The following is a 24,198-nucleotide window of genomic DNA, read 5'->3' as shown; positions in this document are numbered from 1 at the left end:
GGAGAATCCGGCTTCCAGGTCTTATCTGCGGGCTAAGGTGCCTCTATGATCGGCATCTCCCTGTTGCTTAGGAGATGCTCCCTGGTGTCCGCCAGCAAAGCTTCTCCAGTGGCGGCACTAACCTTTTGGATTGTCCGGCATGTTGACGGTGGGAAAGGGCCCCTGTTATTATCCGGCGAAATAGATGATGAAAAAATGAAGTGGGTAGGGGCACACCGCGGTGCCGGCCTTACTTCTTGGTTGGTGTTAGATTCCTGTAAAAAGGGGCCACAATTTTCAGTGCCCTCTAACAAATGTGCGTCGGATAGGTCGGCAGACACTGGAACACTCCCCAGACACACTGCGAAAAGCTTTCTTGGAGGTCTTGGGGTGTGAACCCCATGCTAGTTTCTTTTGCACTTCTGTTCGCAGTAAAGCATGAAAAATGTGTTACGGGGTGGGGGGGGAGTATCCAGCTGTTTAGGTGAAACTGAGTTCATGGAGGTTCCGCTCCCGCCTGTCATACCTAGGTCTTTATCCGTCTGCAGTGTCTTAGTGGGCAACTTGTTGTTCTTTTCCCTCTGAACTTGGGCAACTTCCTGCTCCAAGCGCTTTCTCAGTGGTATCTGCACTGAGGGTCCGAAGCTACACGTAGACGGCTATCTGAGTAACATGGCCTTCACCACCTGGACCCCACTGCCCGTGGGCCAGTTTAAGTCTGCCTGGGGAAGGGCGATGAATAGAACGTCGGGAGTCGAAGAGATATCACCCATCACCCCATCCCCTCCCCTCCGTCACTCAACATGGAATCCAGGCGGCCATGTGGATCAGGAGCCTCCTCACCATGGCCCGGTCTCTTTAAGAATGTCTGTGTGTTCTGACTACTTGCTAAAGTAGTTTTGGTACCCGCCTGCACACGCCGCGCCCGCAACCGCCTCGGCAAGTCCTAAGATGCGGTAAGTTAAACAGTTTGTTGCGTCTGTGAACACACACATTTGTGAATCCGCAGGAAGAGCTGCCTCCCCTCCCCTCTCCCTTCCTCAAGGGTTAATGTTTTTATTGTCAGGGTAGGAATTTCCGCATCAACAGGATCCCACTCCTTCGAGGTCTTGGCCCCACCAATCGTAACAGGCAACAAGGGTTGCTGCGACATGGGTGAAGACAAAAGTTCAATGTTTAGAGTTGCTGACCTAATTTTGGGTTTACCCGTAACGGCTTGGTCGTGCACCGGTTTAACCGATTCCACACACGGTAGTGACGCAACCAATCCGGCATCAGGTGTGAAAGGCGCTGCAGAAACCCCCTCTTTTCTGTGATCTTCCCTCTTCCATGGGGCCCTATGCCCACCTGGGCCACCAGACACACTGCAACACTCAGCCACGCTCCTAATGGTTTAGAGTGAGCATAGGCTGGAGGCAGAGTTTCAGGCAGTCAGTGGCAAGGTTAGACTCAGCGAGTCTTGTGCAGGCAGCAAGGTTCGGCTTACCTTTCTCTGACTAGCTGGACTTGTGTCGGTGCTGTTGTTTCTTCTTACTCAACGAAGACGAGGAAGAGTGGCTCCTCAAATGAGACCTCTTTTTGGCTTTTAGCCGATTTTCTTTTTTCCTTCTCTTTCTCGCGGGTGGGCCCCTCCGTCTCAGCCTCAGAGATTTCTTGGGCCGGAGATTTCGAATGCAATGGAGAGTAAATACACCTTAATTTCTTCTGTTCCCAGCGCTAAATAACTCGTAAAAAAGCAGTAGATGGATTAAAGAATAGGAGAGTATCGCAAGAGTGGCAACCAGGCTGAGTTAGCGGTTTCAAACAGGTCAGTGCAACATAGACAGAGAAATACTGCACCACCAAAGAAAATGAGGCGAAGTGAGCAGAAGCATCAAAGAATATTTTATGAGCAAGCCTTCTGGGGTAGGTTAGCCATATGACATCCTAAGGAACAACAAATTAAGCCAATTGAATGGACAATGTAATAAGTGTGTTCTATATTTTAATATCATTAAACAGGTTTCAATCTCCTGTACTAAAGATAGAAGATTTAGATAAAAATTCCCTGCACATCCTGCACTAAGACTACGGTTAGTAGAGCTTATACCTGTTAAAGACTGTAAAAGAAAAAATCTGAATAGGTTAAAATCTTGCCATCTGTTCTCCTTGGATGCAGGAAGAGACTAAATGTGGTATTTGTTGTCTGTTCTTTTAACTGACAAAATCGATTGTCTTGGTCTTTATGTAGAAAAGGGTGTACTGTATATGAAAAGGTCACTGGGCCTCATTACGATGTTGGCGGTAGCCATGCCGGAGTCGTTTTTCTACTGGCACCCAGCCATGGGGATGTACCGGAGCATTCCATCCCCGGCAGACCCGGTACATCCCCATTGCCGGGTGCTGGTAATAATTACTCCACATTTGCATTTGAGCCCCATAGAGCTTAATGGCGAGGTTGGATGCACCGGCACCATTCATGAATGGTGGCGGTACATCCGCCATGCTCTGCTTGCGGGTGTCGGAACGCCCGCCAGGTCAGACCTGGCTGGCGGAAAGGCACACGCACTACCGGACCGGCTAACTTGTATTGAGGCCCACTGTCTACTAACCCCTATACAAATATATTTTTTAGAGTGTTTGTTAGTAGTTGAGAGACTGTTAGTATGAATATGGTTGTCTTGCTTATATATGCAAAAAACATACCCAAAGATGTGAGTGAAAGTGTAAGGGAGGGATAACCAAGTTCCACTTTATACATTGTGTATCTTATTCCCTAACATTGGGGAAGTACCCATATTTTATATAGATATATATACCGACGTATGGATTTAGTTAGGGCTCCCATACTCCCTTTGTACGGTTGAGTATAAGGGCATCTATGGCTATAAGCAAATAGTATTTATTTACAGTTGTGTATTTCTGGGATATGTGGTAATTATTCCCCTTATCTGTGTTTGTCTGGTAATAAAATGTATTTTGTCAATTTTTCCTCTTGTGTCATGTTTGGCAGGGGGCCTGGAGCGCCAAATAAAGGACAGGGAGACCTTCCGATAGCAGGTGGTATATACGAGTACCTGAGGAGAAGTTGGATTTTTTTAATTCGTTTTTACCCCCTATATGCCCTAAGGAACTCATGGTGGCAACAGTAAAGACAGACACAAGTGATCACAGTTCAAGGGTGTTTATTAAACTGTAAATGCAGGGTGGAAAAATGCCTAACCTAAATCTAAGATGGGAGCAAGCGTCGACCATCAAATGAAAAATAAGGCAGTCCTTGTGGCGTCTTGTCAAAGTAAAAGGCCTATAGTCCAAAAAAAGAAAAGATTTGCCAAAAGAGCTAATTACAGAAAGAGTGTGGGATAGGGTTTTCAATAAAAAAAAGGAAGTGTTCACAAATAGTAAGTCAGGATGTGATGGCCAGGGGTCTCCCTTCCCCACGTTTTGAGCACGGGACAAGTGGATCTCCTGAGCACATCACATGCTCGAGCTTTCCTACACGAGCCGACAGTTCTGTTCCAGCTATTGGGTTCGTTGATGGTTGTCTCTTTTCAATAAAAAAAATCCCTTGCTTTCAAAGGCCTGATGTATTCAACGACAAAGAATTCCTTTCCAAATGGACTTTGGGTGATTACTTTTTACCCCTGGATCTCCATCGGCCTTGGTCGGATCCAACTGACAAGAGGGACAATTCACTTCCCCATGTCTTCGAATATTTCTTGCACTCACGAATCTTAATGTCTTTTCAAACAATTTTACTGTGGACGTCCCTCGGTCGGGTTCACTCCTGTCAACACACTGTTCGCAGGACTTTAGACTTCGCCCCTTCTCGTTGGCATTGATCTGCCGGGTTCACTCTTGCTAACCTTTGCAACAAACTGATCATGCGCTAGTTTCACAAAGCGGGATTAATTTCCATTTGTTTCACAATCATCTGCCTGTCACAGACTTTCGACGGTACAGAGGATTTTACAAGACCCCTGTATGACCACTTTGACCTCTTCTCGCCTTTTTCCAAGGCCGCCTGGTTACGGTAGTCTCTACCATTGCGTAATCACCCAGAGTTTCCTGTGTGAGCACCCATGTGGTGCCAGACTCCTCTGTTGCTGGTTTTCCCCCTTGTTCATGAATAGTTTCTTTAAGCCTTTCACAGTTCCATTTAGCTGTTAGTTACTTTTCATTCAACACAGTTCGGTTTCTTATCAACACTCCCCTCGACTCACCGGCTGTGACAAACCGCTTGGCTTACTTTCTCTTCAGAGTCAAGGTTGGTACCACAGACAAAAGCGTCTCTCCCCCGGCTTGGTAATCAGCAGAGGGCCATTTGTTGTTGGCTGGGAAGTTTCGCCCCAGTGCCCGGTACTGAGCAGAGGCTGGTTCAGTGGTCTATGTTGGGGTTCCTTTGATTCTCCCCACTTCTTATGTCTGTGTGTTACATCAGCCGTTGTAATTTGGTACACTGCAGCCACCTGGGAAATTCTGTTTCGAGAGTTATGCCAGTAGGGGAGATGTTCTCTGGGTTCAACATTGGGGCTCTGAGTAAAAGTAGAAACTAATCACAGGCTCTATTATCAGCAACCCATAGTGAAAGAAAGGTATCCTGGAGCTGTCGTTCTATTAACTTGTATAACCTATACCCTGAGGCGAAGAGTTGGGTTTTCTGCAGACCCTACCTATACCTTGGGGACTAATTCTGGGGTCAAAAGTATTAATCTATTTCCTATCTACAAAAATAGGTGTTATATGTTATTGTGTATTCATAGGTATGACAACGAGCAAACCTCTTTATTACTTGTCCCAAGTGTGGTATCCTTGTAGGCCCAGAGGGAAAAAGCTATATGTTTGACTTATTTTTCTGAAGCCTAGCCAGCTGGAAATAGATAGCTAAAATATGTTATTTCTTCAAATGCATTTTATGTTTCTATTACAGCACCATGACTAGCTGAGGAAACCTATAAGAGAGCCAATTACTGTGGCAGTAGTGTGAAACTGACATGTAACTTGAGGGGAAAAATACAGGGTTTACACCTGTTCAAACCAATTTTTTTTTTTTTGCTTGATTCCATTAAAAAGGGCAGCAAGTGTTAGTTATTTCTGAAGTAATGTATGGCTGCACGTTATTATGCGAACATGGAGGGAGTGATGGTCATAATCAGGTACCACAACTCAGCATAGTGGTGCATGTTAAGTACCTAAAAGGCTTTATTTATGTTATTTATGTGTTTTAATATTTATTGCTAACCTAAGTCACACTTAAATGATATACTTATATAAAGTTCCCCCCCAAATCTGGGAGTTGTGTTCTAAGAACTGTGCAGTGCCTACACATTGTCTGTACGATATTTTTGAACTATTGTTCCAATGGTTAGTAATCACGCTACCACTACAGGTAGTTATTTAATGGTTTAAATATTAAAAACCACCCTGTTCCCAGGGTAGATAGTCATTGGTGTACCTTGCCATTATTCTCACTCAGGGAACATTCATGCTTAACCTGTCCACGAGAGTGGGCATTGTGGTGGGGTTTTTTCACAGCTGAAAATATCAATTGGCCACAAACTGGAAACGTTTCTTTGTTAGAGCATAGGGTTAGGTATGGGGTGAAAGTGCTTTTTAACAGCAGGCTTGACCTTTTATGTTGGCCACTGCCCATTGACTTTGTTTATAAAAACGGGAGATACTTGGAGGGACAAGGATTTATCAAAATGTGGTAAGACCTTTATTTTATTAGAAGCAACACCCAACGATTGCAGGGAGCCCCTTTCGAAGCCCCTTTGTTTTGCCTCATTCTTGAAACTATTTTATAGAGTAATACTTATTATGTTTGCGTTATTCCCTTATCTCCTGTAATCATTTTACCAACCTCAACCCTCAATCACAACTTCATAGAGCTACTTTAACTCAAATCCACACTGCATTTATTCACCTTAAACCCAGAAAACAATTGAGGCTGCCAAACAAATCCAGAGAATTACAGCATTTGCCCATTCTTCCTTTGTCCTAATATGCTCTAAAGTTATGATTGTCAGTGAAAATAGCAACTCGTACTGTATCTACTGCTGCAAAAACAATCGCATGCAAACCAAATATGCAAGTACTTTTTAATTTCTTACACCAGTGTAAAGCACTTTAAGGACACTGAGGTCATAAGTTTAACAAAACAAGTATATTTAGGTCTCTTTGTAAGTTTAAAAAGATTTGAAAAGGATATCCATTCTACTTTCTCAGACAAATTTATAATCTTGTTTGTTTTCTTTTATTTCTTTTTTTGGGTTTAGTGCCATGGCCAATCAGGCGGGACCTAAACTGCCTGTAATAGTGAAGAATCTTGTCCCTGCAATTAGTAGTCTCAATGAATGTCAGAGAATCACGACTACCGCATTTTTTGCTGAGGTGAGATTTCTTTTTATATTGTATATTTATAATTAAGATACTAACAATTGTACCTGCTAATCATATCTTTTTCAATTCTATTACTTTTCCTTAAATCCTTATCACTAAAATGACAGATGGCAAGTCTAAACCTATACTGAACGTGGCCACAAAATAAAAATCAAAAGAGGAAGACTGAAACTAGATCACTTGCAGGGTATATTACTCAAAGTACAGCAAGAAAAACCTGATTGCATTCATATTGGGCAAGGATGCCTAAAGGGGTTGGGAAGCCTTCAACATGCCACATTCTTTAGGGCAACTGTTAAGTTTTCGAATCCTAGTCTTTTGTTTTCCCATCATCAGGTTTTCGGTGTCTACTACTCCGAGTAAAGTTCTGACTGTCCAATTATAAACCAAGTCGTGGGCTCAGGTTGCGAATGTATGAGAGGGGGATAGTCTCAAAAATGCATTTCAGTAGATTGCATTCTCCCACACAGATTCCTCATTTTTACAGATTATTACCTCAGCGCTAGCTGCTTGGAAAATCCTGGCATGGTGCTTTGTGCGGCTCGATGTCGTCTCCTTGACTCCCTCATGTTTCAACCTTATCACGCCTAGACTCCGGACGCAACGTCGGCGATTGTACATCTCATGCACTGTATCCCCATACCTTTGTTCCTTTTTTCCGCACGCTAGTTGAAATGTGGCTTGCTGAACAATTTTTCACGGTCAGTATGTCAGGGCCAAAGTTCTCAGGATTTAAGTGCTGCCAAGACTGCATCTCTAACATGTCCATCACTAACCTGCACAACATTTCTGTGTGGTGGCTAGGGGTGGAATATGACGCAGAGAAGTGCAACTCCTGTTGGTCTATGGACCCGAAGGCCTTGAGGGAGCACTTGGCCACACTGATGTTGGGTAGGCCCTCTTCTTAGTCGCTGGCCCGGTCAGCCACTAAATTCTTTAGAGTTGATACCGAGGAGCCCACCCCTGAGACAAATAGATGACTGGGAAGGCAGGCGACATTAAAGGTCAAAGAAGAGGTCTAACTCCTATCCTCCTACAATAAGGTGCGATTCAGAAACTTCAGAGCAGCAATGGGCTCCCAACACGGTGCCGAGAGAGGAGTATGAGGAATTTAAAAACAGTAATGCAGTCATTCTAGAACGCCTGAGTGTGTACGCCCTTGACACTGATGGTGGAGCCATTGACTACCGCACCCAGAGTTACTGGCACAAAGTCCTTGAACAAGGGTCAAATGCCCTCAAACTCAACCACTTACAAAACCAAAGAATGCACCGACTTCGGCACCACCCATATTAGAGGCACCATTCGCGAAGGCTGGAAATTGCTTCTGTGCATCCAGCCCTGACGCATGTCCGGGGCTTTTTCCTTGAACCCAGAACGGACTCGGGTGAGTCCATGCTGTCCTACTTTGATGACAAACGGGACTTCATTGCCTTTGTGATGGATCCACACGATATGCTCAGCCAAATGCCCAATACTATTAGGAAGTCAAAAAGGTGGTCACTGCCCTCAGAGCTCCATTGAGGCCCCTGATGGAATACAACCTTACGGCTATCTTGGGCAAAGGGCCACACTCACAAATAGCCCCACCATTCAATGTGGTAATAGTGGCAGATTGCGACCATATAGCAGCATCCTTACTCGATTTATTTATTTTATTTCTAAAGTGCTAAAACTGTGTCTAGCGACAGACAAAACAGTAAACAGGTGGCATTCTACAAGGCAGTCAGAACTCAGTGGTGGAGGTGCCTAGCCAAACAGAAGTGTTTTTAGACCATGCCTGAATACAGCCAGAGAGGAACAAGCCCTTGGGTCAGGCGGCAGGGCATTCCAATATCTTGGGGCCGCGAGGGGAAAAGATCCTTCAGTAACGAGGGAAAGTTTGGGTTTGTAGAAGGCAGGAGTTGTTCGACCTAAGCGTTCTGCATTTAGGAAGCCATGACAGTCTACCTTATAGTTTGGGCTTTTCCCATAGAGACAGTTATTGTTTTGCTTTCCATAAAAGTGCACAGATAGATTTCTATTGTCCTCCCCAGTATACTGAATGAAGAGCTTTGGACGCTGAAGGGTAAATATTCACACATATACACTTAGCTAGATTATAAAATGGCTCTTATATGGCCCCTTTATTTGCAAAAAAAACCCATACAGAAATTAATAAATGCAACAAAAAATTATAAATGGATACATGAAAAGAAGTCGAAATGAAATACATCACTGTTGACACAGCTTTAAGGAACACCGTCATCTCGCCAGTAGTCATCTGAAAAGCTCCCAAACAGGCAGGCATAGAGAATCTTTTTCATCAACAGGTGTGGAGCAATGCGTCCATTCCCCAGTGAAGCTTTCTGCCTGACTGCTCGGGTGGCCATCATTTTAGAGCCATTCGCAAATGCGTGATGCCATTTTCTAGAACTTTCTGGCTTTGCAAGTATGTACCTGTTGGCAGTTCTCATGGGCCCCGTGGTAACCACAAGAGGCAAAACCTTTCCCTTTCTCAAGGCAGAAACAAAAACAACTACTTAACATCTCTTCGGCTTTAACAAATTCCATAACATCGTATCGGCATCAGCCTATGCGTGCATCTTCTCTCCAACGTGTCCTTGGAGCAATGTAAAATAACATATGCAATAGACAGCACTGAAAACATGTTTACCAGTGGAATACTCTGCGAAGAGTTCACATCAAGTGCAGCTTTCACTGAGGCCTGGAGAAAATGTGCAGATTTCACAGATGCCGGGAGCAAATGTCCATTATGGCTCTGTGAGCACCCAAAATGCACTGCACACAGGTGCCATGTTTTAATAAAAAGCATTACAGTTATGTGGAATGCAGTGTCAGAAATGTCATGTGTCTGTCGATGGACAGCCTAATGCAAGGATCGCCTGACATCAGCAACATGATTGGATCTACGCAAACCTATTACCACACAAACTTCCTTATTTTGAACAACCTATAGGCAGCTGATTTCACCCCTACAAATGCCCTGCAGAAGGCTGGAGCAATAGTCAAGACGTGCTCCAATAATCGCACGGGCTAGAGTAGCACAGTTGGTGGAGTCAAGAAATGGTCTAAGCTGTGTAAGTAGTTTCATGGGCCTTCATGCTGAGCTCTTGGTCCAGGATGAATCCAAGGGTCTTGACCTTTGGCAGGGTAGCCAGGGTGCATTCTGCAATTTGCAAGGATTGGTAGGCTGCATCAAGCTTACACAGCTGGGGTGCCGTACCGATGATCATGATCTCAGTTTTTGCATTGTTTAATGCCAACCTGTTATCAATCTTACAGATATAAATAAGGCTGTAAAAAGATTTGATGATATTAGTGTCTATGCTGTGGTTGCCTGAGAGTGGAATGAGGCTCTGTGTGTCGTCAGTGTAATTGGCGTATACTACACCTTCTGCGTCCAGCATCTCAAAAAGGGGAAGAGTAAAGATGTTAAATAAGGTGGGGGACACACAGGACCCCTGAGGCGCTTTACAAGATACCAGGCATACCTCAGCCATGGCATCATCATGGTACACTTTGGCTATGTGGTCAGCCAAAAAAACATTTGACCCAATTGGATACCTCAGCAGAGAAGGAGGGACAGTCTTGCAGTCTGGATACAAGAATTGAATGGTTCACTAAATCAAAAGCCGCAGTCGGGTCCAGGAGCACCAGAATTGCAGTTTTCCCTTTTTCACAGTATTAAAAGATATTAGCTTTGAGGTCCAATAATGTGGACTCAGTGCTATGGGCACGTCTGAAGCCTGACTACTTCAGACCTAGTATCATTAAGGCTTAAAAAATCTTGCATCTACAGATGAGCGGCCGTCTCTAGGATCTTCAGTAAAAAAAGGTGTATTAGTGATGGGGCGATAATTGCCCTCAATCTTAGGATCCAAAAATGGCTTTTTAATTAGAGGGGAAATCCAGCCCTGTTTGATAGCTGGTGAAACGAAGATCTTATGGAAATAGGTATTCACAAACATTTTGTGATAAGGGGTACGAGCTGCGAGGTGCACAGTCAGGCTTGATCGATCAGGACATTTTTAAACTGCTATAAGATCATTCTGTGGCGTTAAGCAGGGGTGTCCATTGGCCTTGATTATCTTTAATCTATTTCTGTCTGACATTGGTGACGCCATACAAGATTGTCCATCTTTCCCGCCTAAAATTCATGGATCACATATAAGCTGGATTCTATATGTGTACGTTCTAGTCCTGCTTGATGTGACGCCCATAGGACTTCAAAGAAAGTTACATGCCCTTGAAGCGTAGGTTAACTCCAATGGTTTGTGCATTAACATCGCCAAATCAGAAATCTTGACTTTGCATAACTAAGGAGTAAAGGATCAAGAACTAACATAAAATTCTAATGGTACTTGGGAAAAGAACCACTGAAGACGGTCCTGCATATCAGATACTTGGGCATGACAATCCGCTCAAGCTTGAATGATGCACCTTGGATTAAAAATGTCTTAATTGAGTGTCGCCAATTAGCGACTCAAGCAGCTCTGCTGAACAAAAAATACGGCAAGTTCTCGCTGAAACCAGTGATCGACTTCAAGCAAAAAGCATTTCCAGTAGTTCATGGAGCAGAGTGCGCTCTTGGATGCTCATCTGAACTATGGTGCACACTCAAACATCTTCTGGTCCAAAGTTCTATGGCTTCCTAAGGGCACGCTGACAGCATGCATTCGCCATAAATTAGGTTTACTATCCATTAATGCGAGAATTTGCTGGAATATGCTTACTCTATCGTAAGATAACCATGGAGAAGGTGTTACCGCAATTTGAAGTTCTACAACATCCAGGCAGTGGTCCCAAACAAAGCATATTGACGTCATGGACAGCTCGCTGCAAAGAAATCTTGGAAAATCTTGACATCGACATAAATATGTTGCAGACCAATCCAAACCTAGCCAAAAAAAACTATTGCTGCAAGATTGGATTGCAACAGGAGAACAGAGGCTGAGACACAGGATCGTGCAGCTTGCCCCGTGTGATGCTAAAGCACTGAATGTAACGCAAAAATACCTGGTTAAGTTCCCAGATCAGTACCGACGATCATTGTGCATGAAATTTCGCCTGAACATGTTTAAGACGAAGGATACCTTAAAGCTATGGGTAAATTATGCCAATATAGAAAGTATCGGTCGGTTTTGTCATCAAGAAGATGAAACTTTTAAGCATCTCACACTATTCTGCACGACCCTAAACACAGAAAGAACTAAGCATATGGGCCGCCTATTTGTGGAAAGACATTCTTAAGTGCTGAGGATTGGTGGCAAGTGCTATTTGATGAATCAGACAGAAACAATTGCTCTAAACTTTTTTTCTCGAGGACATGGTAAAACGCTTAGCTGAAGTACCCATCGGCGAACCAAATCAACCAGCATCATGATGAAAGTTCCCACTTGTATGGCTTGGACCACTGCTTGGGTTTCTCACAGCCTTTGTCACTTCTTAATTTTATGTTTTTTTGTACACTTTTTTTAAAAGAATTTTTCCTTTTTTACAGTTTGCATGATTGAAGATTTTTTGAAAAACGAATTTTGATATAACAAAGATGTAAAAATGTTTGGAGATATAGCTGATATTTTAAAGGTTTGTAACAAACCGTATAACATTTAAAAAAAAAAAAATTGAAATCTGACAACAGCTGCTGGACAAATGTCTCCTCTGCAGTGTGTAGGTTTGATTCTTTCTAGTATGTCATTTATAATTATAATGTCTACAATTCCTGCTTCTGATGTATCCTTAAACTTAAACTAGGGTCATAGGATTTTGAGTCTGTCTTCCTATTGGATTTTGATCTATCCTGTGTACTTAGATTGGATGCAAAATCACCCTTATTTTTTCACTTTTGCACATCATGGCATTCTGAATAGAGGTACACCATCTGGTATCTTTGGTGACCGAGGAAATGGCTGGTTGGGGATATTCTAACTCTATAACGATTTTAAATAGTTTCTTAGCATTGGACGCTGCCCCCTTAATTCTTTTATCGGATGAGGCTTTTTTGGCTTTGCAAATGGCTATTCTGTGTGCCTTAACAGGTTTTGTCTTGGGCTGATTCGGTCTTTTTTTCAAAGATGTAGGGCTGTTTTTTCTAAGTTTCAAATTCTGGATTTCAGCCGAGTACAAGATTTTTGAAACTTTCTCTGGGGCAAGGCTATTCACGGCATTGGACATCATAATTCGGTAGGCCTCAGCGAACTTGGTGGCTGAATTATAATTCTCAAGGTCAGCCAGGGTAGAGGCAAAATAAGGCATCATAGCAGTAGGGGTGAGTTTACATAGGTTTCTTTTTTTCAAACATCTTTATAGATTTTAGATGTCCGAAGAACGCCACGATTCAACATATATCACGTAGACAGCTATACAAAGCAAAATCCCATACATAGAAGGCCAGGCATCACAGGTATGGTTAGCATGCAACCCAGAGTTACTGCCCCCAGGACTCCCTCAATTCAAACCGGGTCCCCCGATCCCCCCAAACAGTTCAAGCAAAAGCAGATATTTGTATAGTTTAGGCTTGTAGACTCCATAGTAAGAGTCTTGTGTATAGTTGATGAAAGGGAGCCAGGTGGACAGAGGTGTACCGATCTTCAGACAGGGCCGTTTTTTATTCTGAGGCCAGGGTGTCCCAAAGTTTACTCCGCCACATGGTTAGGATGGGCCCCTCAGCTGACTTCCAATAGCGGGTAAGGGTGATCTTGGCCGCCAGGAGGACAAAGGAGAGAGGTTTAGCAGTGTGACCCGATAGAGAACATAGCCCATCTCTGGTGTCACCTTGAAGAATCCGCAAGGGGTCCAAGGGGAGGGCAACTTGCAGTATCTCCTTAATGTGAGCAAAGGATCTCTTTCCAATACCTCTGTGCCTTAGTGCAACTCCACCACATGTGGAAATACGTCCCTTTTTCTGAATATGAGGAATGAATGCATTGCAATCTCTCCGGGGGGGGGGTAGTATCAACGATAGCGTAACTTGAATTGACATTCTTTTTCTGTGGTACACCTCGTGATCTTGTGCTTGCGTTCTCATATACATCCCCATGAGTCCTCAGCAATGGGAGAACCCAGATTCCATTCCCATGCATGCATATATGGCAATTGATCTTGGGGGGCAAATCGATGTAGTAGGTTATAGAGCCCAGTAATCCTACCCCTAGTCTTGCCAGCCAGAAATGTAAACTCCAATGCATTAGGTAACTGTAGGCTGTGATATCCAATGGCAAATTTGCAGGTAACGGAACTGCTCCCCTTCTTGTAGCTTGAACTTATTTTTGCATTCCTCATATGTAAGTGGGGGTTCCGTTCTTATAAAGATGTCTGAGCTCTAAGGGGCCTCCGACCACCCATGCGGCAAATTGTTCTTGGGACAAACCAGGGGCAAAATCTGAGTTACCAAGGACAGGTAAAAGCGGGCCAAGACCCACAGGGGTGCCCCATCTTTTAGTAGCTAGCTCCCAACACAAGGTTGTGTGAAGAGTTGCAGAAAGGAAAGGAAAGAGGTGCCGAGGCGTTTGCCGTTGAGCCGAACGAAAAGAGAGTGTTGCAGAGAGATCGGGGAGGATGCCTGTTCCATTTGAACTCAGATTGGGGTCTCTCCAGCTTGGCTGCAGGTAAAGATATGTGAGAATTGCGAGGCTAGATAATAGCGGTAGATATCCGGGACTCCCAGACCTCCCAAGATCTCCCTACGGAGCAAGAACCTCTTAGCAATTCATGGTTTGCAATGCTGCCAAATAAACTCTAGTTTTTTCTTTTGTAACACATGTATTTTATGTGTGGGGACCACCGTCGTGAGGGCCGTAAAGTGATAGATGCGTTTCGGAATAATGTTCATGATGCAGTCATGCGTCCCAAGCAGTAGATGGTTTGTGTGTTTCAGCGCTAGAGGTCCGATATAAACTGATCAAATAGCGAGGGATAATTAACGGAGTACAACGACTTGGGTATCCTGACGCCTTGGTAGTCAATGTGATCTTGTTTCCATTGGACTCAGGAAATGCCATTGAGCCTCGACAAGGCTGCAGGAGTCAAGTTGAAAGCAAGGCCTACTGACTTGGAATAATTAATGGCAAATCCAGACACCAATCTAAAGCGTTCAAGCTCAGGCATTAAGGCTTGTACCAGGTCATCAACCTCAGTCAGTGAGAGAAGGACATTGTCTGCGTGGAGAGATAGTGTCTGCATCTGTCGTTGAAACGGAATGCCTCGGATGGCAGCACAAGATTGAACACGAATAGCCAGAGGCTCCATTGAAAGCACAAAGTGAAGGGGAGATAAGGAACAGCCTTGTCTTGTACCTCTACACATTTTAATTAAGGGGGAAGCCCTCCCATTGATCAAGAAACAGGTTGGCGGGTCCAAGTAAATGGCGAGTATGGCCCGCCAGAGCTTAGGGCATTGACCCGAGCGCTGAAGGACCTCAGTGAGGAAACTCCAATCGAGCCTGTCAAAAGCCTTGTGCGCATCAAGAGTTAATAGCCTAACTGGCAGCTCCAGCTTGTGTACTATTTCTTTGAGATTGAGAGTTTTCCTGATATTGTCGTGGGTAGAGTGCTGTTGAATGAACCCAGTTTTGCCCGGGTGGATCAGAATTGAAAGGACTGTCATAACCCGGGAGGAGATAAGTTTTTCTAATATATTTTGCCATCATTGTTCATGAGTGTGATTGGCCGGTAGGAGTCTAATGATGTGGTGTATTTATGCAACTTTAAGATCAGGATCGTTGCAGTCTCAAGCATTGTGGGGGTTGAAGTACCGGTTTCTAGGAATGAGTTGTACAATGTGGTAAGGTGGCGAGTGAGCAAGTCCTGCACGTTTCATAGAACTCTGATGTCGGGGCCTGGAGTGGTGTTTTTAACTTCTTCAGGTGTTATTGGTTGTTCCAGTCGATTAATATTGGCTAAAGGCAACGCCAGTAAGACAAATGAGGCCAGGTAGTCTCTAAATACCTCTATGTCCACAGTGCTGGCATGGGCTGACAATCCCTGGTATTTGTGGGCCCAAACTAATTTGTCGACATTGGTGAGGAGAAGTGTGTTTGTGTCGTCAAGCAGGGCCCGGATGTTATTCCGAGATTTATGCTGGGCTAACTTACAAGCCAGAATTCTGTTAGCCTTGTTTCCCCTCGTGTAATAGTATTGTTTAGTCTTAATTATAGCTCGGGAGGTATGTTCAGCGAAGTGCGCATTGAGTTTGGACCTGGACCTGGCAGTCATCAGTTGTCTATGTGAATTAAGGGAGCCTGAGAGTTTGTGCGCATTCTCCCTAAGTCTCGCTTCATCCTCCAAATTGCTCTGTATCAGGGCTCTGTTCCTGCAATAAGATGCCCCGAGACTTATAGAGACTCACCTGACAACTGATTTCATGTCATCCCAAACTATGCTAAGGGGAACGTTGCCAGTAAGGTTCTCATTAAAATAAGCAATAATGCACTCTCTTATTTTCTGACGGACGATCTCATCTTTGAGCACAGGGTTGTAAAACTTCCAAGGTGGGCGAATAGGAGTGGAGAGACCTGCGACAGAGAAAGACCGGGGCATGGTCAGATAGAGTGATAACATGAATTTCACTTCCTGGGATAAAGGGTGCAACCGAAGAGGAAACCAAAAGCGCATCAATCCACGAGTATCCCAAGTGAACGTGTGAGTAATGCATGTAATCTCTCTGAGTCGGATTGCACAGACGTCAAATATATATAAGCCAGAGCTCGTGCAAGAGTTGCATTAGAGCCAAGGAATTCTGTGGTCGACTTGCGCGGCCGGGTGAGTTTTGCTACATTCGGATCAGGCGTCACATTAAGGTCTCCCCCAATAATCAGAGATCCTTCATCGATGGAGAGCAAGCTAGTTCTTTGGTTGTGGAAGAACTTATCTTGGCGATCATTGAGAGCGTAAGCCGAAACAAAAGTGAAGGTGGTATGTTATCAGAATTTGTATCGCACATGGTCACCCAAGAGCATCATGGCGCAGAGGACACAATCAGCAGAAGGCTAGCAAGAACCTAAAAAAGTCGGGTTTTTAAAAGATGGCGAAAATGTAAGTGGTTCTCTACCTGCCTAAGATCAACTGATAGGTTATTCCATAGCCGCAGAGACTGAGAAGGTTATTCCATAGTTTAGCCGCAGAGACTGCGAAGGCGCAACCCCCAATTCTAAAGCAGCAAAATCTTGGAATAGCCACTAAGTTGGTGGCTGCGGAACAAAGGGCTCGACCAGGCGCATAGAGCTGAAACTAATTCTGAAGATATTTTGCACTGTTGGTAGAATGCTTTGTGCACCAGACACAGAGACATACAGATCCTTTTTACTACTGGTAGCCATTGAAGGGGACGGAGCACAGGACTGATGTGTGACCCATGAGGGGTAGAAGTGGCTACCCTAGCTGCCAGATACTTAAGGCGTTGTCGCCCATGAATTAGGCTAAGGGGCTGAGCCAGAAACAAGGTATTGTAATAGTCAATTTGACTAGTAACAATAGAGGCCACAACCCGAGGACGGAGATGGCTAGGTAGGTACTGTAGTACTCCACAGAGTACACGTAGTAAGAAGTGCCCCGTTTTGCAAACAGCATTCACCTGAGCAGACAGAGAGAGTGAAGCAGAGATGTAAACCCCCAAATTCTTAACCACCGTCACTGGGGTAGGAAAGACACCAAAGGCTGTGGGCCAAAAGGAGGAAGACCAAGAAGCAGAGTTAGGGGAAGAACCCACCACCAGGATCTCAGTCGTGTCCCTGTTAAGTTTCAGCCAATTGCTGTTCATCCAGCCCCTCATGGCCAGGAGGCACTCACATAGCCGGGAGGACACCTCAGACTGGTCAAGATCTAAACGGACCAAATTCTGGGTGTCATCGGCATACGCGTAGCACCGAAAGCCGTGGGAGCGGATGAGACAAATCAATTACTGAACATTGATGTTGAATAGTATAGGTGTGCCCGAATACAGTCCCCTGATCCCCAAGTATCTGCCATTTAGATCACGCAGTATTCCTGTATTTGTGAAAGGGATCGATTTCGCAAATAAGAAGGCTAGACCTCTGTTCTTAGACCCACAAGTTGCAAAAAACTGTAATGGGAAGTACGGATATTGGAGTCTTTTTTTGGTCAACTTGCATGAGGTGTGTTTTCTGTAAATAAAAAAAAAGGTCACAGACGGTTAAAAACCCTGGAATCTAGTGAGGGCAAATTTTCTGCTTGAACAGTGTATTCAGCCCCTGGATGTTCGATGTGAACATATGGAGTTTTGGGTCCTGTGGAGGGTTGGGGCTGCTAGCCTGTGACATTAGAATGCTGTGTTAACAAGCCATGTGCTACAATAGCTGCCCAGGTATCAAGTGCCTTATATGCCATCACCGCTCTGCCCTCCTGTCTTCTCAGTCCCTTCCTCCCCCTTGCCTCCCACCAGAAATTAAGGCAACCCTCCCATCAAACAAACATAACTCACAAAAAGCCAGGCCAATAAGTGGCCAGAGCAACTACGATGCAACCTGCAAAGGGGGAGAAACAAATAACTGTTTTGAACCATTAACACAAAAGAAAGTGCACAGCAGGAGCTGGAGAGCCAAGTGCTCAGGAACTCGGGCGACCAGCCAACATGCAAGAAGTAATAGTCGGCTGTGGGGACCAGAGCCAAGGGCCGGCCTAAAGATGAGGAGACAAGCCAGCTATTGGGGGCAGTGTGAAAGTCAGCTCGGTGAGTTCAGATCCTTCTTCCTTTTTCAACCTTTCCCAAACTTGGTCCAAAGGCCCACTCTGGAGCCCGGGGGATACATTGGGGTCCACAACAGCCGATGAGTCTCCTTGTTAATGTTAAAGGATATTTGTACCGCACACTATTACCACCGGAGTGGTCCCCTGGCACTCTGGCAGTTCTGTAATAATGGGGGGTGGGTTAGGCGTGTTAGTAGAACAAAGTTTGGAAAAGAACAAGGGAAGTACTGTTGGCTGCTACAGTTCGGTTAACACTGTTCGCCGAGCATATTGGTGTGTTGTTTGGTTCTGAGTCTGTCGTGTGCTGTTGTTTGTGGGTCTGTGTGGTCTGTTTGTTGTCGCGATGTGGTGAAGTGCGTACGGATTGCTGCGCTTTAAGAGGTGTGGTGGTGTTTGGTCAAGAGTGTGAGAGGTTTGTGAGGAGTTGATAGGTTATTAGTAGTTTTTGGTTGGTTAGTATCCTCATAAGAAGAGATGCATATTCCCATTGCGTCTCCATCGTGATTTTGAGAAGGTTGTTTCCTTTTCGGTGAATAAGTTTCAGCGTGATAAGGCTGTCTCATTTCTTTGTCATTATGCTAAGTTAGCTACTTTCATGTTTCCGTCTTTGTATTCGGCTAGCCTTTTTATCCCAGTGTGTCTTTGCTGTAGCTTAGGTTTGGATTGATTTATTTGCGAGCTACGCCGTGCCCTACGTCCTTTCTGAGTAGGCAAGGTTGTTTAGTGGGGTTGTGCATGTATGTTAAATTTCTGTCCTCAAGGGTTTGTCACTTGTGTTCTATTTCTCCTAGCGTTGTCTATTGTTCTTGTAGGAGTTTCCCTTAGTCGGTCCTTGGTGGTGTCTGTGCCATCATATATTCTGTCTGTTCCTTGTGTTTCCTATTTGGTTGTTTTAGTTGTTTAAATTTGGTTCCGAGGTGTTGAAGAGCCAGGTTTTTAGACGTTTTCAAAATTTTAGGTGGTCTTTGGTGTTTCTTATTTCTTTCGGGAGTTTGTTCCAAATTTTTGCGACTGGGTGGGAGAAAGAGGAGCCCCCCAGTTTTTCTTGGCTTATGGTTTTGGTTCAAGGCGAATTTCATTGCTTAATCTGAGGAGTCTCGTTGGCTTGTAGATTATTTTCTTTTGTAAGAATTCAGCTCCCTGTCCGCTGATTGCCCTGTGAGTTATTCACATTGTTTTGAACGTGATACAATGTTTGATTGGGAGCCAATGTAGTATTTTTAGTGCTGGAGTGATGTGGGCTCTTCTGGATAGTTTGAGGAGGAGTCTGGCTGCTGCATTTTGGATGCATTGTAATTTTTTCAGGAGGTGTTATGGAGAATTCTCTGTAAAAGCTAATTTGCCAAACCTAGTGAGTCCCCCAGCAGCTTTGCTGGATTTTTTGGGGTTTATTTTTTTCTCCTGCTAAGAGTGCGACTCTTTTCCTCCCACTTGACATGACATGACATGATTTGAGGTGTTCCTTTGACTTTGTATGTGTTCTATGGGCTATGGGGTCCTTTACCCCATAGGGTTTCATGTGTTTTTGATATGTGGGTTACACAGCACCCTCCATGCAGTAACCCAGGAGTGTTGTAGCGACCCCCCAACATAGACTCCATACCCTGGGACTGACTACTGTCTCCCAGGGCATGTAAAGTCACCATTGGCTTTACTAGTCTTAAATTGTGAACAGAACTAGTACAAACCATCATATTGTGGACGTACTGGTCGGGGCAGTTTGATTGCCCCGGGGTCTGTTGTTCGAGGGGGCACTGTCCAGTCCCCCCCGACCGAGTTTTGGCTGGTGGCAGTGGATACTACTTTTTATATTTGACCGTGAATATATTCCTATGGGATTTTCCCATTGTTCGAGGCTACCACTTCTTAATTTAGCCTCGAACATACCGACGGTTTATTAAATTAATATAAATTCACCGGTTGGTATTTTTTGCCGAAACTTGGTTCCAAAATGGCGTTTGTGTTCGCTTCTGTGACTGTTACGCTCACCTGACTCCCACGGAGGCGCAGGTCTGGTTTGGAGTGTTGTTGCTTCTTCTATGGTGAAGCGCAGGACCCGGAAGATGGACTGGACCGGACCTTTGAATCTGGCTTGTCTGGCTCGCCGGAATATCTTTCTGTATGTGAAAAGGGAGTATTAACAATCTGCGAGAGAAAGTATAAGCCTCCCGCTCCCTTCTCACCCCTCTACGAAACCGTCCTGCGACCCCCACGTGAAGTCTCACCTTAGGGTTTGAAAGGTTGAGCTCTCCATCCTGCTTCTCATGCAGGGGCGCGTTGTATCCAGTTACTTCACTGGGATTTTGATTTTAAAGGGTTCAAGTTTTGTTTTCCCAGTATAGTACCGTAAGGATTCTGTTAATGAGTATGATTCCGCAATAATAATTGTTCGTTGTCTCTTTTTCAGGTGCGGAAACTATTCCGAGAAGAGTTGTGGAACCGAAGAATGAGACTCTGGTGAGCTTGATGAGAGTTCTCTGTGTCCTTGTATCAATGCGCTCACTAACGCTGATGTCTTTTTGTCCCCATAGGGGCCAGGGTCCGGAAATGCCTGAATGCGGCACCGACCCGAAACGAAGCTCAATCCAGAAGAAATCAGGTAAGTCTTTAATGGGCGTTTGGGTAATGTCTTTTCATGCGCCCACTAACGCTGATGTCTTTTTTTCCCCATAGGGGCCGGGGTCCGGAAATGCCTGGATGCGGCACCGACCCGAAATGAAGTTGGAATAACCCAACAGGTAAGTTTTGTAATGGAAATTAAGGTTTCCTTGTTTTCTTTCCCCTCTCACCTTTATTCTTGTCTTTTTCTCCCTAGGCGCGGTGATGTGGCTGCGAGTCCAGATGTCGCCGTAGAACGTGGTGGTACCTTGTACAGGTGAGTGAGATGTGGCGCTGCAGCGATCGATGCAATGTGCTTTTAAATGGATGTCTTCCTTTTCAGGACCGTCGGCGAGATGTCTCCGGAATGCGGATTTAGCAGGTAAGGACTCTTCTTTACCCTTTTCCCTTCTCTTCTCTCTTTGCAGGTGTCTCAGGATGCTGGCAGGAGTGGCAGAAGACAGAATGCAGGAGCAAACACGGTGAGCGTCCAGCTGCTAGATGCAGAACAACGTGAAGCGTGAGTTGCTGCTTGGGCGTGGCTTAAATAGCCTTCAAAGTAGTTCCAGGTATGTATCCTTCCTCTCAGGTATGTATTCCTCCCCTGACCACACCCGTGTGGTTAAGTAGTTCCAAAGATAAAGTAGTCCCATTCAGGCCTCAGAAGGCCTGGATGTTGCAGCATGGTCTGCATCAGGTAAGTTAACACTAAGCACCTTTAACACAAAGTCCCCTTTTATGAGCCTGGCGCCAAAGGCGCCAGCACTGAGTCCAAAGAGCCCCTACTTGAGGCTGTTGTGACTTCCCTTGAAGACATGTCTGCCTCTGGGGTAGCTGGGTCTTGTCTGGCACCTTGGAGGTAGGCATCATGACAGTGACTCCAACCCAAGTCGGGCCCTTTGTTCCACTTTTTGGCGTGCTTCTCCACAGAAGCCTCCAAAAGTGGTGCCACTCTGTCTGGGTACCACAGGGTGTGTGGGAGGGGGTTTAAGCACCCTGGACTGAGTTGCCTCAGCAACTCAAGTCGCACTCTTGTGTGATTGGCCTAAGTGGTGAGCCGCCCGGCTCACCACTTAGCATGTTTGAGTGACAGCTAGGCTGAATGAATGGGGGTTTTCTGCATAAAAGCAGGGCTTTGGGGACTGGAACTTCAGAAGTCACCACAGGACCTAAAGAATCCGAGGAGGGAGAAGCCGAGCCGACCTGCAACGACGACACCACCGGTGGAGCCCTGCTGAACCGTCTCACCACTTTTCCCGACGACAGAGGAGATCTCCGGCCCGGAGAGTGTTCTTCCTTTGACTGGTGGGGATAACCAGTTTGCCCGTCTTTTCTCCTTTCTGGACCATCTCGTAGCCGCCTTGCCCGTGCCAAGCACCCCGGCAACCGGAATACCACAGTTTACCAATACCGCGAAGAAAAGGGTGGTAACTTGTAACCGGGAAACTCTGCGGCTAGTTTCTTCCCTGACAGTGCAACGACCTTCGGCTTTCCTCCACGTCGAGACCTCCTCTTCTTCTGGACGAAACACCGACCTGCAACCGCTGCCAGGAACAACTGCCCCCGCTGTAGCGTTCTTCCCACTTTCAGTACTGTGTCCCTCCTGGCTTCCCTTGCGACTGATGGTTCGGGGTGACAGTAAATCCTCGACTTTCTAACCTGGGCTAGCCTGGGACCTGTTAACTTACTTTTTCTGACTTGATCTCAATCTTTTGTGAACTTTCTACAAAGACTCTTTGGGCATAACCCCACTGTGTGATCCTGGACACATTTTGCTTGCTCTCTCTAAGAGTGGGCCTGGCATTTGAACTTCCTTGCTCTCCAGTAGACTTTGCCTAACCTGCCTCACTGTGGTTCTTTGAAAAGTATTGAAATGTGTGTGCTTGCATAACCCTGCCTTTTCCCCTCCCTTTTTAATAACTTATTAGAGTGCCATCTTATGTTAAGCGCTCACCTCTGTCTGAAAATAAGTGGTGTTTCTCATTAAGACTTGTTTAATAAGTAATTAGGGTTGCATATATATATATATATAATAGTGACTGTGTGTTGAATTTATTTACCTCTTGGGTGCTAGTGTAATTTACTAGTGTGTCTTTAAATAAAACATTATATACTTTTACACCAAAGCTCTGGTCAGTGTTTGCTTGTACTACTGTATCTCTGTACCTATTGTGTATACTCTATATACTGCCTAACTCATCTTGAGAGAAGTCTGACTGCTCAGCCACAGCTACCAGGTAAATCTGGGTGGTACAGACTGCTACCAATTGGGTTTACTGCCAACCACCTGTAGTCCTAAATCTTTTGCAGTGGTCCCTAGGGGAACTGCACAGGTTTCTACCTAACAGGAGGTTTTCTGGCCTCCCGAGATAGAGGCTGTTTGTGTAGTCGATTCTGACATGATGAGGGCAACGATTGTCAGTGTTTTGTGGGTGGAGAGGAAAGGTAGGATTCCTCTTGTTGTGTGAAGGAGGAAGAAGCATTTCTTAATTATTGCGTTTGCTTGTAGTTCTAAAGTTAGGGTGTTGAACATTAGGACTCCCACAATTTTTTTACTACCTTAGAAGGAGTGGGCGCGGTGCCCATTTACGTTGGCCAGGGAATGTAGGTTGTGTTCTCTTGGTTTTTGGATATAATCTTGATTTCCTTCTTTCCTGGGTTGATTTTCAAGTTGTTGGCGTTCATCCAGTCACAGATTTCTTTTAGGCATTCAACTAGGGTTGAGTTATAGGCTTGCGTATCTACGATTTTGTAGATGATTTGAGTGTCGTCTGCGTAGTTTTAGCATGTAATGTTGTATTTTTTGAAGACCCTTATTACTGGACTCTGGTAGATGTTGAAGTATAGTGGTGATAGTGAGGATCCTTGTGGTACTCCAGTTGTTAACTCGCTGAGTAGATTTGAAGGGTTTTATCCATACCGTTTCTGTTCTGTCTGCTAGGAATGATTCAATCCAGAGTAGTGTCATGTCCGTTATACCTATATCTTCCAATCTTTCGATTAGTGTGTCGAAGGCTGCAGAGAGGTCGAGCCGAGGTTGTGTTGGAGTCTGCATTTGTTTTTTGGTCGTCCCATATGGATAGTAGTGCCGATTTTGTTCCTCTTGTGGGTCTGAAGCCGACTTGTGCTTTGTCTAGCAAGTGGTATTTTTCTACAGGTTCTTGGGTTAATTTGTAAATGTATGTTTCTAGGAGTTTTGCAGGGTAGGGAATGTTTGAAATCAGTCTGTAGTTGGAGAGGTCTTCCAGGTTGCCACTTGTGTTTTTTAAAAGTGGTTTAATATATACTGATTTGAAGGGTCATGTTACAGTCCCTGTTGTGAGCGATAGATTTAAGAGATTTCTGTAATATTCTGATGGCTTTCCTTGTGCGAGGATTGATGTGCAGATGTCAGGGATCCATGGGTGATCCTGCTTTCTTGCTATGTTTTACCAGCTTGACGAATGTCTCTACTGATATTTCCGGAAAGTTTTGGAGTTTGTGCTGTGACTCTTCGTGAGGTCCGGTTGGTTGAGTGTTGGGGTTTGTTGGTCTC

At 44.9% G+C, this 24,198-nt stretch overlaps 1 protein-coding gene across 2 annotated transcripts in view; it reads left to right on the top strand.

Annotated features, from left to right (window-relative positions):
• MROH1 (maestro heat like repeat family member 1) overlaps positions 1–24,198 on the top strand; it is a 2,813,132-nt gene that overhangs the window by 2,356,572 nt on the left and 432,362 nt on the right. For both annotated transcript variants that reach the window (XM_069621886.1, XM_069621885.1), the window contains one exon: positions 6,237–6,351. In XM_069621886.1, coding sequence (XP_069477987.1) covers positions 6,237–6,351 — 115 coding nt within the window. The remainder of the gene's footprint in view (positions 1–6,236; positions 6,352–24,198) is intronic.

Source organism: Ambystoma mexicanum, chromosome 5q (assembly GCF_040938575.1).
Source record: "Ambystoma mexicanum isolate Mex_15411 chromosome 5q, UKY_AmexF1_1, whole genome shotgun sequence".
Taxonomy (NCBI): Eukaryota; Metazoa; Chordata; class Amphibia; order Caudata; family Ambystomatidae; genus Ambystoma; species Ambystoma mexicanum.
This window is presented reverse-complemented; position numbering and strand designations above follow the sequence as displayed.